At 48.0% G+C, this 16,320-nt stretch overlaps 6 protein-coding genes across 6 annotated transcripts; 3 read left to right on the forward strand and 3 right to left on the reverse strand.

The window, feature by feature from the left end:
* Positions 1-156: 156 nt before the first annotated feature.
* Positions 157-1,540, forward strand: N7478_009661 (tryptophan--tRNA ligase WRS1; the record flags this gene model as incomplete). The annotated part of the gene is made up of 2 exons (XM_056925875.1): positions 157-557; positions 631-1,540. The coding sequence occupies 2 exons, from the start codon at positions 157-159 to the stop codon at positions 1,538-1,540; spliced, it is 1,311 nt and encodes a 436-aa protein (XP_056775245.1).
* A 184-nt stretch (positions 1,541-1,724) lies between these two features.
* On the reverse strand, positions 1,725-2,531 carry N7478_009662 (uncharacterized protein; the record flags this gene model as incomplete). Its single annotated transcript, XM_056925876.1, has 1 exon — positions 1,725-2,531. The coding sequence occupies one exon, from the start codon at positions 2,529-2,531 to the stop codon at positions 1,725-1,727; it is 807 nt and encodes a 268-aa protein (XP_056775246.1).
* Positions 2,532-3,028: 497 nt separating this feature from the next.
* tom70 (putative mitochondrial outer membrane translocase receptor (TOM70)) lies at positions 3,029-5,162 on the forward strand (the record flags this gene model as incomplete). The annotated part of the gene is made up of 5 exons (XM_056925877.1): positions 3,029-3,338; positions 3,399-3,478; positions 3,546-4,317; positions 4,380-4,853; positions 4,909-5,162. The coding sequence occupies 5 exons, from the start codon at positions 3,029-3,031 to the stop codon at positions 5,160-5,162; spliced, it is 1,890 nt and encodes a 629-aa protein (XP_056775247.1).
* A 1,384-nt stretch (positions 5,163-6,546) lies between these two features.
* N7478_009664 (FHA domain protein) lies at positions 6,547-8,501 on the forward strand (the record flags this gene model as incomplete). The annotated part of the gene is made up of 4 exons (XM_056925878.1): positions 6,547-6,562; positions 6,643-6,845; positions 6,912-7,044; positions 7,105-8,501. 4 exons carry the CDS (start codon positions 6,547-6,549, stop codon positions 8,499-8,501), a joined length of 1,749 nt encoding a protein of 582 aa, XP_056775248.1.
* A 4,127-nt stretch (positions 8,502-12,628) lies between these two features.
* Positions 12,629-12,937, reverse strand: N7478_009665 (uncharacterized protein; the record flags this gene model as incomplete). Its single annotated transcript, XM_056925879.1, has 1 exon — positions 12,629-12,937. One exon carries the CDS (start codon positions 12,935-12,937, stop codon positions 12,629-12,631), a length of 309 nt encoding a protein of 102 aa, XP_056775249.1.
* A 651-nt stretch (positions 12,938-13,588) lies between these two features.
* Positions 13,589-15,267, reverse strand: N7478_009666 (putative MFS transporter; the record flags this gene model as incomplete). Its single annotated transcript, XM_056925880.1, has 5 exons — positions 13,589-14,174; positions 14,234-14,702; positions 14,758-15,052; positions 15,118-15,192; positions 15,247-15,267. The coding sequence occupies 5 exons, from the start codon at positions 15,265-15,267 to the stop codon at positions 13,589-13,591; spliced, it is 1,446 nt and encodes a 481-aa protein (XP_056775250.1).
* Between the last annotated feature and the right edge of the window lie 1,053 nt (positions 15,268-16,320).

The following is a 16,320-nucleotide window of genomic DNA, read 5'->3' on the forward strand; positions in this document are numbered from 1 at the left end:
CATCCGACGATCGTGGCCGCGAGGGGCAGAAGAATTTCTGTAGTTTTGAGCAGCCAAGTCAATATACCCCACAAAGTAAGGAAACACTATAGTCTGAATATTTGGCGTTGTACTAATCATATTACTTAATTTGTCAGTCTTCGCGATCCCTACATCATGGCGGACGAACCAGGCCAGCCTCCGGCGCTCACCAATTTGAGCCTTGCCGAACAGGCCCCCGAGGTCGAAACAAAGCAAGCCACCGGTCAAATTGTGACTCCCTTCGATGTCTCTGGTGGTGTTGACGAGTCTGGCAAGCTGCTGCCGGTGGACTACAATAAGCTGGTGCAGCAGTTTGGAGCCAGTCCTTTGACTCCGGACATTCTGGAGCGTTTCGAGAGGGTCACTGGCCACCGGCCGCATCGTTACATGCGCCGTGGCATTGTGTTCAGTCACCGCGACTTGACCAAGATTCTCGACTGCCATGAACAGGGCAAGCCTTTCTACCTCTACACTGGCCGTGGTCCTAGTAGTGATAGTATGCATTTGGGACATACTGGGCCATTTGAGTTTACCAAGTATGATTGCCTACACATAAATATATATCGCCGGATATAGTCATCATGGTGTTAATTTTTATTTGTTTCATAGGTGGTTACAGGATGTATTCGATGTGCCCCTGGTCATCATGATGACTGACGACGAGAAGTTTATGCACTCTCAAAAAATCGAGATCGAAGACGCCAAACGCTATACCAAGGCCAATGTACGGGATATTATCGCTGTTGGCTTCGATATGAAGAAGACTTTCATTTTCAGCGACTTTGAATTTGTTGGCGGTGCTTTCTACGAGAACATCTGTCGCTTAGCGAAGCGTATTACAATCAACCAGATCCGAGGCACATTCGGATTCAACGACAGCAACAACATTGGAGAGTTCCATTTCTGTGCCATCCAGTCCGCCACTGCTTTCGCGACTAGTTTCCCTCACATCTTTGGCAATGACCACAAGAAGGCCGCTAAGATTCCTTGCTTGATTCCCTGCGCCATTGACCAAGATCCCTACTTCCGTCAATGCCGTGATTACGCCGAGAAGATGAAGTACAAGAAGCCCTCGCTCATTCACTCCATTTTCTTGCCTGCTTTGCAAGGTCCCGGCTCAAAAATGTCCGCTAGTATTGATAGCTCCGCTATTTTCATGAACGACACGCCTAAGAAGATCAAGGACAAGATCAACAAGTTTGCTTTCTCCGGTGGTGGTGCAAGTGCTGAGCTGCACCGCGAGAACGGTGGTAACACTAAGGTCGATGTTCCCTTCCAGTACCTTACTTTCTTCCTCGAGGATGACGAGGAGCTCGAGCGCATCCGTGTCAGCTACGAGAAGGGTGAGATGATGACTGGTGAACTTAAGAAGCGCTGTATCGAGGAGCTTCAGGCGTACGTGTTAGGCTTCCAAGACCGCCGCGGTAAGGTCACTGATGAGATTGTGGCCGAGTATATGCGCGCTCGTCCTCTTGAGTGGAATGGAAACCCCAATCCTGTCCAGCCAGCAAAGAAATAGAAGCCAGAAAGGCTCATTCTATGTCATAAGAATATTTTTAGGGTTTGAAATAAAAGAAATTCAGCGTCATGTCATCATGTCAGCTTCATAGATTCTAATCAGAACAGAATCATAATTCATCGCACATTGCACATTTCGTATATACAACTCATAGCTACATATGTACTTAAAGTTCATGATGACCTCATTTCAGAACAACCACGCCTCGAATGAAACCTCGAACGCCATTGCTGAGCCAGCACTCTTCCCCATCCACAAGTTCCGAGGCAGTGATCACCTGCTCAGTACAGAAACCTTGCGCTAATGCATATCGTCTGGTCGTGCCCGCATTACCCCCGCACTTCAAAGGCGGGGTTATCCAGCTGGAACCTCCGCGCTGGCGAAAATACGGCGTAGTAATGCTGCCTTCCATGACTTCGCCGTTATTGTTTACAATGAGAACTTCGTCCGTTTGGGTGGCGGTAGTAATGCCACTTCTTAGCCGAGCATCCGTATAGTCATCTCGGGCAGTGGTCTTATGCGCCGTAAACCCAGATGGGAACGTAGCCTTAGAATCCAGATAGACACGCCAGGGAGAAGGATCGGATCTAGGACCGGAGCCTGGGATCATGAAGTTGAGGGGATCAATAGGTCCAGCCTCTGCTATCTCGCACCAGACATGTCCACTGCGGTGTACCACGAGCTTCAAGCGCCACGGTCGGTGTCGATCTGGAATTCTAGAGTCTAGGAATTCCTGAAGGCTGTTCAAATCTCCATTCATCCAAGCTGGCCCTTCCTCGAACGCTAGTTTCCATTCAAAATACCGAGCGGCGTTTATGAGACGGTCTTGGTGATGTGCTAGAAGGTAGTAGGGCGAGTTCAGAGGTTCGGGAAAATGCTCTGGGTGCTGCGAGGCTAGTTTTAGAAGCTCTGGGTCATATCGAAGTGACGAGAAAATATCAAAAGTTGGCGTAGCATGACCATTGATAGTAGGAAGCGAGCTCGAAGACATCGTGACGCGTTTTCCCGATAGCTCTTAGACAGGTACTGGGAAGAGTATTAATGCGGTGCTGGTGGTTAGTCGCGAGGTGGCTCAAATTAAGCTCTCCCTGAGTGAAAGTAACAGAGAATAGAGGCTGTAATCAGACCACGGCAAGGGATGAGAAGACAAAGCTGCACGGGTTGCATGAAGGTTTGAAATAACGGGCGCATCCCTTTTCCCGGTGTAGCCGAGTTGTGGTGTTCCAAACGGTGGAGAACTTAGTGTCGCGCTGCGCGTGATTGGCCGCACCGGGATGATCGAATTCTTGACTTTTCCTCCAGAAGCTCCATCATTCTCCCTATCTCACACTTCTCGCCTTAGGCGCCATCAAAAGTAAAAGGACCGGTTAGTCGTGTCTTCTCCATCATTGAATCCGCGCATTGAGCTTCCAATTCTGATTCGATCTCCCCCCACAGAATCCAGGACTCTCCTAGAATCGATCGCCGTGTCCGGTTCCTACACACATCATGTCGACCGAGTCATCACCATTACCTACACCCGCCCAAAACGTGGTGCTGGACACTGCAACCCTGCCTCCATCGGGCTCATCATCGGTGTGGGATCGCGTATCCAAATGGGTGTCCGAGAATAAGGCTTTGGTCTACACCATTGCCGGTGTCGCTGTTGTCGTGACCAGCGCCGGAGTTGTCTACTATCTGTCCGATTCTAGCAAGCCCGCTTCTTCCCCTGCACCAAAGAAGACCAAGAGCCAAAAGCAGAGGGAGAAGAAGAAGGCCAAGGAAGAGAAGAAGACCAAGACTGCTAGCGTACAAGATGGTTTGTGGCCTCCTATTGCATCATATGAGGATTGAGTGGATGGCTGACATCACAAAACAGAGCCTGCTGCTAAGAAGGCCGACGAGCCCGAGGAACTGCCCGAGGTTAATGAGACGACCGTAAATGAGCTGTCTGATGAGGTGAGTTCTAATTGATGATGATATCCCTATCGGCCGTCCCAATTCCCGCTGACAATACGCCCGAAAGACCCGTCAGGAATACGCTACCAAGCTGAAGGTGGCCGGCAACAAGGCCTATGGTCTTAAGGATTACCCCAAGGCCATCGAACTGTATAGCAAGGCTATTATCTGCAAGCCCGACCCCGTTTTCTACTCGAACCGTGCCGCCTGCTACAATGTCCAGTCGGAGTGGGAGAAGGTCGTCGAAGACACCAGCGCCGCCCTTGCTATGGACAGCGAATATGTGAAGGCTCTGAACCGTCGCGCCACTGCCTACGAACACCTTGAGAAGTTCAGCGATGCCCTTCTCGACTTCACTGCCAGCTGCATCATCGATGCCTTCTCCAACGATGTTAGCCGTAACTCCTTGGAGCGCTTGCTGAAGAAGGTCGCCGAGCAGAAGAGCCAGGCTATTCTCGAGGCCCGCACCAAGAAGCTCCCCAGCGCTACCTTCGTTTCCAACTACCTGCAGAGCTTCCGTCCCAGGTCTCTGCCCGAGGGTCTGGAGGAGACTGCCGAGCTGAGCGAGGACTCTGGAAAGGCTCTGCTCCGCAAGGGTCTGGTCGCCATGGTCCAGAAGACTGGTGAGGGTTACGAGGAGGCTGCTTCATCATTCGAGAAGGCTATCGAGGCCGGTGATCTGGGTGACTTTGAGGCTCTTGCTCTCAACATGCGCGCTACCTTCACATACCTTGGTGGTAATGCTGCTGGTGCCTTGGAGGACCTGAACAAGAGTGTGGAGCTGCAGCCATCTCTGGTTCAGAGCTACATCAAGCGTGCTAGCTTGCACCTTGAGCTTGGTGAGTTCAAATAGTCAGTAATTGTACACTGATCAAATTATGCTAACGGATTGATTCAATAGGTAACAAGGATGCCGCCGCCGATGACTTCGAGATCGCCATCAACAACGACAAGGACGACCCCGATATTTACTACCACCGCGCCCAGCTCCACTTCATCCTGGGCGAGTTTGCTGAGGCTGCTAAGGACTACCAGAAGTCTATTGATTTGGACGGATCCTTCATCTTCTCCCACATCCAACTCGGTGTGACACAATACAAGATGGGCTCCGTTGCCTCCGCCATGGCCACTTTCCGCCGATCCGTGAAGAACTTCGAGGAGGTACCCGACGTCTACAACTACTACGGCGAGCTTCTCCTCGACCAGCAGAACTTCTCTGAGGCCGTCGAGAAGTTTGACAAGGCTGTCGAGATGGAGAAGCTGAGCAAGCCCATGGGCATCAACGTCCTGCCCCTGATCAACAAGGCTCTGGCTCTGTTCCAGTGGAAGCACGATTTCTCTGAGGCTGAGAGCCTTTGCCAGAAGGCCCTTATCAGTAAGTGACCGAACCTCATTATATATCATGCCACATGCTAACCCGTTTCACCTAGTCGACCCCGAGTGCGATATCGCTGTTGGCACTATGGCCCAGCTTCTCCTGCAGCAGGGCAAGGTCTCCCAGGCCCTGAAGTACTTCGAGCGTGCTGCCGAGCTCGCTCGCACCGAAGCTGAGATTGTCAACGCCATCTCCTACGCTGAGGCTACCCGTACCCAACTTGAGGTCCAGGAGAAGTACCCCCAACTGGCTGCTCGCCTGAATGCCATGGGTGGTGGCATGGGTGGCCCCGGCGCTCCTCCCATGTAAAATTCTAGCGTTTCGATTAATGTCTCCCCCCTCCCCCATTGCTCTATGTTGCGATCGCTATCTCTACCTTCTTCCCTCTTTTCTTGGCCTCTGCCTTTGTCTTCCTCAATTTTTGGGAGTCGGGTATGCTAGTCTAATCGCTCCCTCTATCTTATGATTCCCAGTCTCCGGCTTTCTTCGGTGTTTATCCCTCGGACGCCCAGGCTCTCTTTTCTCTGATTGTATTTAGTATCTCTTCCGACATATTCCCTTTTTTTCCATCTTTGTTTTCATTTGAACTTGGGCTGCGGAGATGTCCGAAAAAGATTGCCAACTGGGGAACTTGGGGCGAAGACTGTTGTTATCCCGATGCCAACTGCATGACTTTGAGCATGTTGGAAAGTAATCTGTGTACCATAGAGGTGAATGTGAACGTTATTGGTTATACTCTTGATCTTCTGTAGAGTTCATGTCTGTTTTGTTTAGTTGTATTTACAATAGTTTTCGAAATCAGCTATACCTTCATGCTGTTACTTCTGATGTCAACTCCGACTTACACTATGTAGGCTGCCCAGGTGGTTTGACTCACACTATCTTATATTTCTGGCAGAATTGATAATTACCCTATTTTACGTTCCAGACTTGTATCGTAAGTTACATAGACCGTTCAATGAAGGCGGTCTGAAAAGCGGGATGGGTACTTCTTTTCCAAATTGGGTCTAGTGCCTTTCTGATCTATGCGTGGGAATTCAACACGAAGTAAATAAGAAGCTCTGGAGAGTGCGGAATTATAACTGGTTTGGATTTCGAGAACCACTGTAGTAAACCACTGTAACGTCTTATTAACTTGGTGTTATGGTGTTTATGGGGGATGTGGATAGAACCGGATCCACCATGAATCCACATGATCCTCAACTCGATAAGAGACTGCCCCACTTCAACTATAGCATCATCGCCTTATCTGCCTAATTGTCCCAGGTCATCATAGTGTTTTTTTCCCAGGAAAGAAGGGGAAAAGACCAGAGTTGGAATATAGCTATTGTAGGTGCAACTCTTGGTTCAGTCGACGTTGGTCCAAGGTTTCTCAAGGTTCCGACACTTCGTTTGTTTGAGCCTTGACCTCAACCTGATTCATCATCCTACCCCTCTTCCCTTTCTACCTTTCCCTCTCTGACTACGCCTGATTTCCATCTTCCTTTTCTATTTCCTTCTTCCAGTTTACCTTTCTCACTCTCTTCACTTCTTTCATTATCGTATCTCACTATCTCCTGTCGTGTCTTGAAGTCACCTCAGCAAACAACAAGCTATCATCAGCCACGCTTTCCCTGCTGATCGATCACCTTGCGGGTGTGCAAGGCTTCAGTAAATACACAACCTCACCCTAGTTTTTCAACCTCTTGTCACCATGAGTGGTCTTCAAGGTAAGCCTAAGCTCCTATCCGTGTTGCTTTTTCTGACATATAGAAACATCCACTAACATGGACATACCATCGCCTTATAGTCACGGTGACCCTTACCCCTCTAGGGAGACACTTCCCCCTCCAACGTAACTTCACCCTCTCCAAATCGAACAGGACTATCATGATCGGGCGCTCATCAAAGCGTGAGACAAAACTACGCAGTCCAGGTCCAGAGAATGGATGGTACGAATCTCGGGTGATGTCTCGGGACCATGCGGAGTTGTTCATTGAGTCAGGCAAACAGGTTAAATTGCCACCCATCGGGCTTCAAGTGACTTTTTAGCTGTACTAATTTGTCTTTCATCACCAGATTCTCAAGATCAACGACCTGGATTCGACACATGGAACCTGGTTGAATAATACCCGGCTGATCCATGGAGAAGCGGCAGATGTAAACAACGGTGACATTTTACGCTTTGGAGTCGACGTTGAAAATGGCCAAGGTATGTTCAAATTCACAACACACCTTTTTGAGATATCTCATTGACTGACAATTCTTGTAGAATCCTTCCCGGCTCTCATTGTTCGCTGCATGATCGACTGGTCGGGCGAGGAGTATGCAGCTTCCTCTGCCTGGTTTCCATGGTCCGATGCTGATTACACACTCAGAAACACCTCCGAGATCCATATTGACCACGTGAATCGACTGCAGCCTACTACAGAAACTAAACCTCTATCCGGCTTGAGACCAGTTTCCTCTACCAACACCTTCCAAGTACCCGAAAGCGACAGCGACGTCGAGGAAATCACCAAGCTTGACTGGCCATCTCAGAAGCCTGAAGCCTCCTCCCATGTGGATGAAGCGACGGTCTCTCACTTTCCCACGCCGATATCGTCTGACACTCAAGATATTAAGGCCACATGGCTCGATTACCTTGGTACATCAACTGACCACGCTGACCCAATCAAGGTGAACGCCAACGAAAAACCTATCAACCCAGCATCAAACATCGCCTATCCGGGAACTATCGACCTTGACCCATCCATGGATGTCAGCGAGGATGGAGAGTCCGACCGAAAATTTTCTGTTTCGTATGATGATTATGAGGACAGTATTGGATATGAGTTGGAAGAAGAGATCGACCGTGAGATCGCAGATGCGCTATGTGATTCTGAGCTTGATGAGAATTCTTCTAATGCTGAATATGACTCCGACGATGTATCCAGCGTCTCCGATGGCTCTGGCAGCTCTGATGATGAATCCTCTTCAGTTGACAATGGCCGTGAGCAGGAGTATCTTAACCCCATCGTTCTGACACCATCTAAGGCCCTGCCGAAATGCCCAGATGTTCCAACTACCAAGAAAGATTTCTCTACAACCGTGGCAAGCTTCGACAATGAGAACACTGCTAGAATGTGGCCTTTCTTGGATTCAATCCCTCATACCCAAACATCCTACATGGACTCCGCCATTCCAACTCCTTGGAAGCGCCCAGCCCCATTATCTTTGAATGGAGGGGACTTTACACGATCTCGCGGCCCCATGGACATCTCCTCTGTTCTGCATGATCCTGCACTCTCGTCTGTCTCCTATCACGATGGTCCGTTCGCATCTATTGAATTCGCCACAAAGGAAATCAAGAATGAACGGAGCCCTCCATTGCCTCAACTCCCAGTGAAGCGAAAGGCCTCTGAGCTGGAATCTCAGGCCCAGCCTCTCACACCCAAGTCCGCACCTTCTCAGGTGTCAAATCTTTCCACCGCTGAGCAGAAAGAGGCTGCTACCGCCATATCTTCCGCACTCTCCGAAGCCGAGCCTCCAACCAAAAGAACAAAGTCCTCGCACTCTTCCTCTTCGAACGTGGCTACTTATACCGCAACTGCTGTGATCAGTGCCCTCTTAGGTGGTCTAGGAACAATTGCTCTTCTGGCTGCACTACCTGCGGAATACTTCCAGTGATTTCTCAACGTTTCGAGGTCGGCCACAAGGCCCGACCACATTCTTACTCGGAGTTTTCTTATGTTATGGGTGGATTTATGGAGGCTCTTTTCAAGATATTCATTTTCATGGATCACTCCACGAAGACTATATGTCTTCATGATTTGAGCGTCGCACAGGAGAGAGATTTGGAGTTTCCCGGGCTAGGAGTCTATGCATTCGTTCGGTGGCTGATTCCCTTCCTGTTCTTCCATCTTCTATGGTTGCTTTTTGCTTTTTGCTTTGTTCCCCCCATCCCCCTCCTCTTCCACCTCCCCTGGGCCTGATTTATCCAATGGTGAGTTTCGGAATGAACTTCAGAATTCGTCGAATCAGCTTTTCCCTTCTTCCCTTTCCGTTGCTCATGATATCTATCCCCTCGTTATCACAATCGGCAGTCGTGCAACCCTTAATGATTAGCAAGAATGCAATGACAATTTAGTTCTCCGCTCTGGTAGAATTTTTAACAGGTTATTCTTCTATTCTTTCCATTGCCACCCAGCCTTTCCTGGACTTGGGTCCTAGCTATTCCCTCGTGACCAAGTCTATGCTTGACCTCGGCATAGTCCTATAGTTTCCTGTCAGGCACAGCTTTCTGTCGGCAGCCTCGTTTGAAAGGTCAGTTATGATCTCATATCACCGATATCCATGGCCTACATTGGACATTCTAAAGCATAGAACATATCATATGCAAACGAGTCTAAAGCATAGTAGCTAAACGCAATGACTCACGCTGTACTCTTTCCACGGTGCAATTAATAGCTTGATTTACTAAAATTCCCTTCTGAGTCCGTTAAATCCGCATCGAGCCCAATTTTGAGAACGTCCCAACACTCCGATACATCGATACTTGGACCCCGAGGCTCCGAAAACAAAGAAAAGTAAAAAGTAGCGGTATACAATAGCTACCAGGAAGTTCATCATTTGGTTGGTTGGAATATGGACTACGGCGAAATAGCACGATGGCCGGATTTTCATGCCCTAAGGCCGAATAAGATCGTCCGTTTTGACGAAATGGCGACGCAGACGGGGAGATCAGAGTCCACTTCGTCAATCGGGCTGCAGCTCAATTCTTGAGAATCCATGTCAGCTGACTGACGGATTGACCGTAACCCTTGCCCAGGTGGACCTGCTTGAGTCTCGAGTTGTGATGCTCCTTCTAAGCGTGGTGTTACCGCACCGTGTCAAACAGGGAAAATGTCCACATTTCACTCTGTGTGTTTATCCTTGTAAGCCTCGAAAGTGTTTTTTGTGTTGGTAGCTTCAATTTCTTTTTTTTCTCTCTCAATTCTCTGGGCCCACCATCACGCGTGCTGCCGCAGTGCGAGTCCATGCTTCCCTAGTCAATTTTGAAATTCCGAGCCTAGCGCGTGATTGGGAATGACTGGCTGCAGTTCGATTCCATTGCCCCTCCATGAACCCAGTTCATCGTTTATTCTTTTCCTTCTTTGATTCGACTCTTTTTCTTTGTGTTGGAAATCCTGCAGCTGCCCTACTATACGATGCAAGAAAAGTTCGTGGGCGCTTTCATGCAAGAGAACGAAGCTAATGTACCAGTTCCCATCGGCCCATCGAATCCAGGCGGGCTTTCTTTTCTTTTTGTGTTGGATGGCTTGTCCGGCTGATCAATGAAAAAAGATTGACTGATTAGCTTGACTCACCAAGAAAAGATTATAGATTATGCTATGGCTGGAGCTGAACGACTTCGATGTCTTTAGTCCTCAACGGCCACTACTGACCCCTTGCATCCATATTAACTAGGATGGGGCAATAGTGATCGATAAAGTCAAAGACAATTCGCACTGTTTTCGGGACCTTGTTCTAGCATGGTAATATCTCCGGACTCTTTGATGCAGTGCTCCCGGGAACTTGCATCTCAGACGATGTCGCATCATCCACGGCGCTTCCAAGGCGTCGTTCTGTTGTTGATTTCGTACATTATGCGATTTGACACCAGACCAACGTTTTGACGTGTCCTTTGCTCTTTTGTTCGCTGGTAATGAAACATCTTTTCTCATTTTCCTATTTTTCTCTAAAAATATACTTCCACTAACATTATTTTTACGCAGTTCAACCCACATTGTGATCTCTCCCAGGGGAACTTCCTTCTGGATCCTTGGAACATGGTGGATGTGCATCAGGGAGAACCACCATCACATCCGTTTATTCCGGGTATTCTTATCGGTAGCTGATAATCACAGTGCAGTGTCGTCATATCATCAGCCACCCAACATTTGGGTCCAGGGTTGGAAATGTTGGAGACTAGCGTAAGATCCATCTCGAGAAACCTCGTACTATGTGCCTTGTTGATTTCTATGGATGCACAAAGGCCCCTCCAGCTCCTCATTTTCTTGTTGCTGCACTCCTCGAACGCATGCATGTTCCAAGATCTTGCCATAGTATCCCCTACTTCATCTAATCTCTTTGACTACCTGCACATGACCCACCACTGGTAGACATCTTGTAGTATGAATTTCAGATCTACAGCTCTGCTATACGATATGAATTAGTACCTCTTAGCCCCGTTGACATGTAAAGACTATCATATCTTAGAATAGAAGGTTTTTTCGTATCTCCAACTCGTGAGCATAGCCACTGACGTTGACCAAAGAATCACGATGATTTATTTGAACTGTGTCAATTTCGGAATTGAGATCATCCTCGCATGGCTTCATGCAACCAGCCGTAAATTCCAGGTGTGGACTTTCCCATTTAGATGCTTCAAATCCCGAGCCAAACTTCGCTCATTTTCCCTCCGAGTAATCCATGCCCCTGGCCTATGTCTATGCATTCCTTCATGAGGAGGGTTGTGGTCCCATCCTGACTCCTGGGTACCTACTGAACCTGTCGATTTGTGACACAGGGGTGTGGTGGCTGCCATGAGGCTGGGACTTATTTTCCGCGCAGGCAACACCGAGCTCAGGTCTGGGTAACGACCTGCCTCACACTGGGTCTGATTCTGATTTGTGCACGCCGAACCGCTCCATGGAAGAATCCCTGCATGGTTCTCTTTTTCCTTTTCTTATCCCTGGTTCGAACTGCCCTTTGTTGAACCGCCGCGCAACCCGGGACACCGTTGCACTCTGATGGTGGTAAGTGTCATTGACAACTCGGCCTCTTGCTCTGGTGAACCCGAATCATAGACGAACCACTTGTATCCAAGTACCTGGGTCACGGTGGAGATGTATCGATCTTCCATCGAACTATACTCCACCAGCTGGCTACTAGTCCTTCCGCTCCTCGGCCCGATTCAACAACCTTGAACGTGCCCTGTTGGGCACCTTGGTTCCTCGGGTCATCCAACATGTTCCATTGTGCGCGTCCTGTTGACGCATACCCCTCCTGGCTCCATCCAGGGGTGATGGGAGGGGGTCTGGGAACAAACTAAGTCGAAGATGGCGTTCTGCGCCGTTCCCCAGTTTTATGCTAGATCTAGTTCTGAGCTTCTGATTGGTGAATCACAATCTGGAAATATGTCACCTGGAACCCAAGTTACCAGCTCACGTTATTGAGTAGTAGCCAACTTGACCTGCAGTAGGCCTCGCCGTTGCATTAGATGCTCTGCTGATTCGTTGGAGGTTGGCCCTGTTGGTATTTTTTAATTTTCCCATCATCCCTCGAGTGTTGGTCGGCGAATGTAACATTTGACTTGAGTTGTCGCGTGCCACCAGGTCTTCGTGCGTATAAGAGTCGTTCGTCTTGGTCTACTCCCCACTCCCGGATTCATTATACTTTGGCCTGGGTAGGATTTTAGTCTGATCACTGGATACAACACGTTGCCTTATTTCCCTTTGTTCCGAAGTTAGTTCGGGCAATTGCGAGTTCATAAATTGTCAACTTTCCTTGCCTTTTCCGGTTCATTACAAAGTTCATCAATCAGTACAAGACACACCTTGGATATCCAAGTGTTAAATCTTGGAAGACAAAATATATACTCCCAATCTCACCTTCTTGGGTACAATATCTGAAGCTTTTTTCAACTCACTCCTGCTGCCTCTCAATCCTTTGGGTATCTAAAATATTCTACTCACTCACAATGAGTGCCTCAAATCTCTCCTTGCTCAGCCTCGACCCAAGCCATATCTCCTGCATCGGTGGACGAACAGTCCTTACATGCCGGAATTGTGCCGGAAATGCCCCGAGGTACTTCCATGCTCAACCTCCAAACTCAAAGCATGGAAAGGATAAAATGTTAACACTTTCCTATCTAGGATCATGGGCTCAAAGTGCAGTGGCTGCGAAGGCCGAGGCTTCAACATCTTCATATGTGCACACTGTAAAACCACTGCTGCTGCTGCTTCCATCAGAGTCAGTACCACAACAACTTCCGCCAGAGCCAGTACTGCAGCCACAGCAGGCACCACGACAGGATCATCGGCGGCATCCTCCCCAGCCTCATTGAGCCGAAGTCCATCCATGTCTTATTCCGACTCTAGGGCACCTCGATCTTGGAAGCGGAATGATACTTCTGGAAGAGGACGGATTGAAACGAATACACCCCGCAATCTTTAAATTCATCAGCTGCATGGGGACTTCCATTTTGGGCTTTTTGCATATTCTCTAACCACCTGGTGTGGCTAGTGAGATGTTCTCTTCTCTTCGCTTCTTTTCTCGTGATATATCTTTTTCTTTCAGGTTCATATTCATTTTCTCACTTATGGTTGCATGGTCTTTTTTTTATTCCTGACGTTGGATCCTTTTTGCTTCCAAGGTTGCCTTTCGGGTCGACGCACAATATACGGTCGGAATAGATCAGAGCGGATGGACTGGCCTATCTTTTCCTTCTCTTGCCCTTTGATCTGTTTTCTTTCTTCTTCTCTCAGAATGCGAATATGTCACTTCGGCGCAGTCTGCGACATTGCTTAGTGCTTAAGGGATTCCAATACAGTACAGACATTTTTCTCACGAATGCAAACACGATATCATTCATGAGATTTAAAATTATTCAATGTGGCAGGATTATTATAAGGCGAAGCATATTTCACGAATGGTATCTCTGTAGATAAATACTAAGGTTGCCAACGACATATATAACTCGAAGCGTTCCAAGGTACATATAAATTAATTCTTTAAAACATTTTCTGGGTTCTTGATCGCAACCATGGGCCCGCAAAGTATAACGGCAATGCCAATGCGAGAATCGCCCATTGAATTCCCGCGAATTCATAAAACATCTTGTCGACTCCTTGCTCTTCCATCCACGTGTAAGCCCCCTTAGCCAGACCAAAGGCGACGATATTCTTCGATGTGTTGACCAGAACAAGGGCCTCCCCAGCAACCCTCGGGTAAGCATCCACGACGTATGAAAGCATCACGGATGGAACGAGTGTCAGTCCCGCGGCACAAATAGCCGACCCAACTGCCGGCCGAATATAGTTTTGTTGTTGGGCAACTGTATATCCAAATACAATAAGGCCGACTGGGCAGATAAAGAAAGGGATAATCAGCGCTGGTAAACGGTGCTCGGGTTTATGTACGCCATTGTTGCGTTTGCGCATCCATCGAGAGAGTAGATCGGTCATCGGACCAGCGATGGGCCAGGCGACGACGATACCAACAAAACTTCCGAGTGTGAAGAGACCGAGATCGGCTGATGTGAAGAGGTAAGGTGGTGGGGAGAAGATGTTTGGAGCGAGAGTTGAAATGGCGACGATGCTAATAATAATTAGTTCCAATATTCCATAGCCTGAGTAATTGATGAAGTGTGTACTTACCCTCCTAGCATAACTCCATACATAAGGGATGCGATCAAGATTCCAGGGAACAGAAGAAGTGGAAAGGGCAGAACGAAGAGGTAGGCGAAGTGCTTGAGCACGCCTTTCTCCTTTGCTTCCTTGGTGAGACTGAAAGTAAATAGACCCCTCCAGTATTCTCCATAATCCATTTTGGCACGATCGCCAGCTTGAGCTCTAGAAGGCACAGCTTCAATATGGTTGTGTGCGTCCTTCTCGGTATCATCGATGGGTTCTGGCTCTTCCTCGGACTCGCAGATAGTCTCTGGGAGCAAGAAGATGGTGCTCACGAGGTTGACAGCTGTAATAATAGCACAGAGGTAGAAAAACCACCGCCAGCCCCGCGCCTCAATAAGATATCCTGCAATGACTGGGCCGATTTGAGAGCCGCCGGATAGAAAGGCAGCATACACAGCCATCGCACTTGAATAGTTCCGTTCGAAGAAAATATCTATTTATCTGTCAGGGGGGTCTGTTGATAATAACTTAGTGAGGCTGAAACATACCGGCAAGAATACTAGGACCAAGCGATTCAATTGCACCATAGCCAAAGCTAGCAAATACTCGTGATGCCAACAAGCTGTTATAATCCTTTGCGACCCCACTCCAAATAATGCCACCCAAAAACATCGCCATGGAAAAAAGCACGACTGGGCGTTTTCCGAAGCAAAGTGCAAGGGGCATCCACACCAAGTTCGCCAATCCCATAGACAGAACGGAGTAGGTGATAAGGGGTGCTAACTCAGCATCGGTAATACGAAAGTATATTGCTAGTGATTCAAAACCAGTTGCCAGGCCCGACTATAGCAACAGACGATCTATCAGCATGAAGCATATTCTTCTATCGCTCACAAAATACTACTCACAGAGTACATATTTCCCATAAAAACATAGACATTGACGGTAAGGAGGGCGGCGTACCGCACCCGATTCGGGAAAAGCTACACACGTTAGTACTCATAGGTATCACATTACGATTCAATGTGTGGACCTACTCTAGGGTCGACCCCTGTCATATTGGCGCTAGGTAAAGTCCCTTGGAAGAAGAATAGGCCGGAAGGTAGATCGTATGATTATGGGACGACAGATGAGGGCGAGCGACACATATAAGGAGTACTCCGGTATTTCAAGTCGGGAATCACACAAACCACGTTCAACATTTAAAAGCAGTTAGCGTTATCATTTCCCCGCATTTGACCTATGGGAATGCAAATAACGCTATTGGTGACCGAGCAGATGTCACCGGCAAGTCCGAAGTGGGCGTTTTGACATTCGGATGCACTTCGGGCCCTCATTAGTGGTGGCGCTTTTTAAGCGATGCATGCCGCAGATAGGGGCGAGTCTCGACCTTTTTTCTCATCAATAAATTTTAAACGTATAGAGAAGGCCTATCTTTATACCGAATACTAGCCATACTCTGTGCTTTTTCTTCTCTTGCTTATAGATAGCTCGCGTCTTGGATTGTTGAGAGGTTTTCTCCTTTCTGAATATCAGTTACAAAGTCCCTACACGCTAAAAGCACCTTCAAGGACACAGTGGGTACCATTGTTTGGCGACGATGGCAGATACAGTCGTCATTCATTATGGAGTAAGGTCATACTAAGCGAGTTATTGCTAATTCATAAGACTGCTCTTATCAAAGCGCTATGTAAAGCTGTGGATACGAGGTTTCCGGCCGGAAGCGCATTTTTATTCTTACTAACGAGACATTCGAGCGAGAGGAAAGATACGAAAGTAGGCGAGCACTTTGACTCAAACAATATTATTAAAATCCATAAATTTCAAATCCAAGTTTCCATATAACCTAATCAATCTTTAGACATGGAACAGCCTGTTATCACCATTTTTAGTGTAAAAAGTCTCAATAAACTATGATCCGCTTCATAGATTTTCTCGGTTTTCAAAAGATTTTTTTTATCCATCCCTCACCCTTCAGCTAGAAAATAGATGGGCAAATTTAACTAGGTGAAAACCGGTGACTGCAGCATTGAGCTAGAAGCTCTAAATCATATAACTCAATCAACCTCTACCACGCCCCGCCTTCCCCAGTTCTCCCCAGTTCTCCCCAG

This window comes from Penicillium angulare (assembly GCF_028827245.1).
Source record: "Penicillium angulare strain IBT 27051 chromosome Unknown utg000007l_segment0_segment0, whole genome shotgun sequence".
NCBI classification, from domain to species: Eukaryota; Fungi; Ascomycota; class Eurotiomycetes; order Eurotiales; family Aspergillaceae; genus Penicillium; species Penicillium angulare.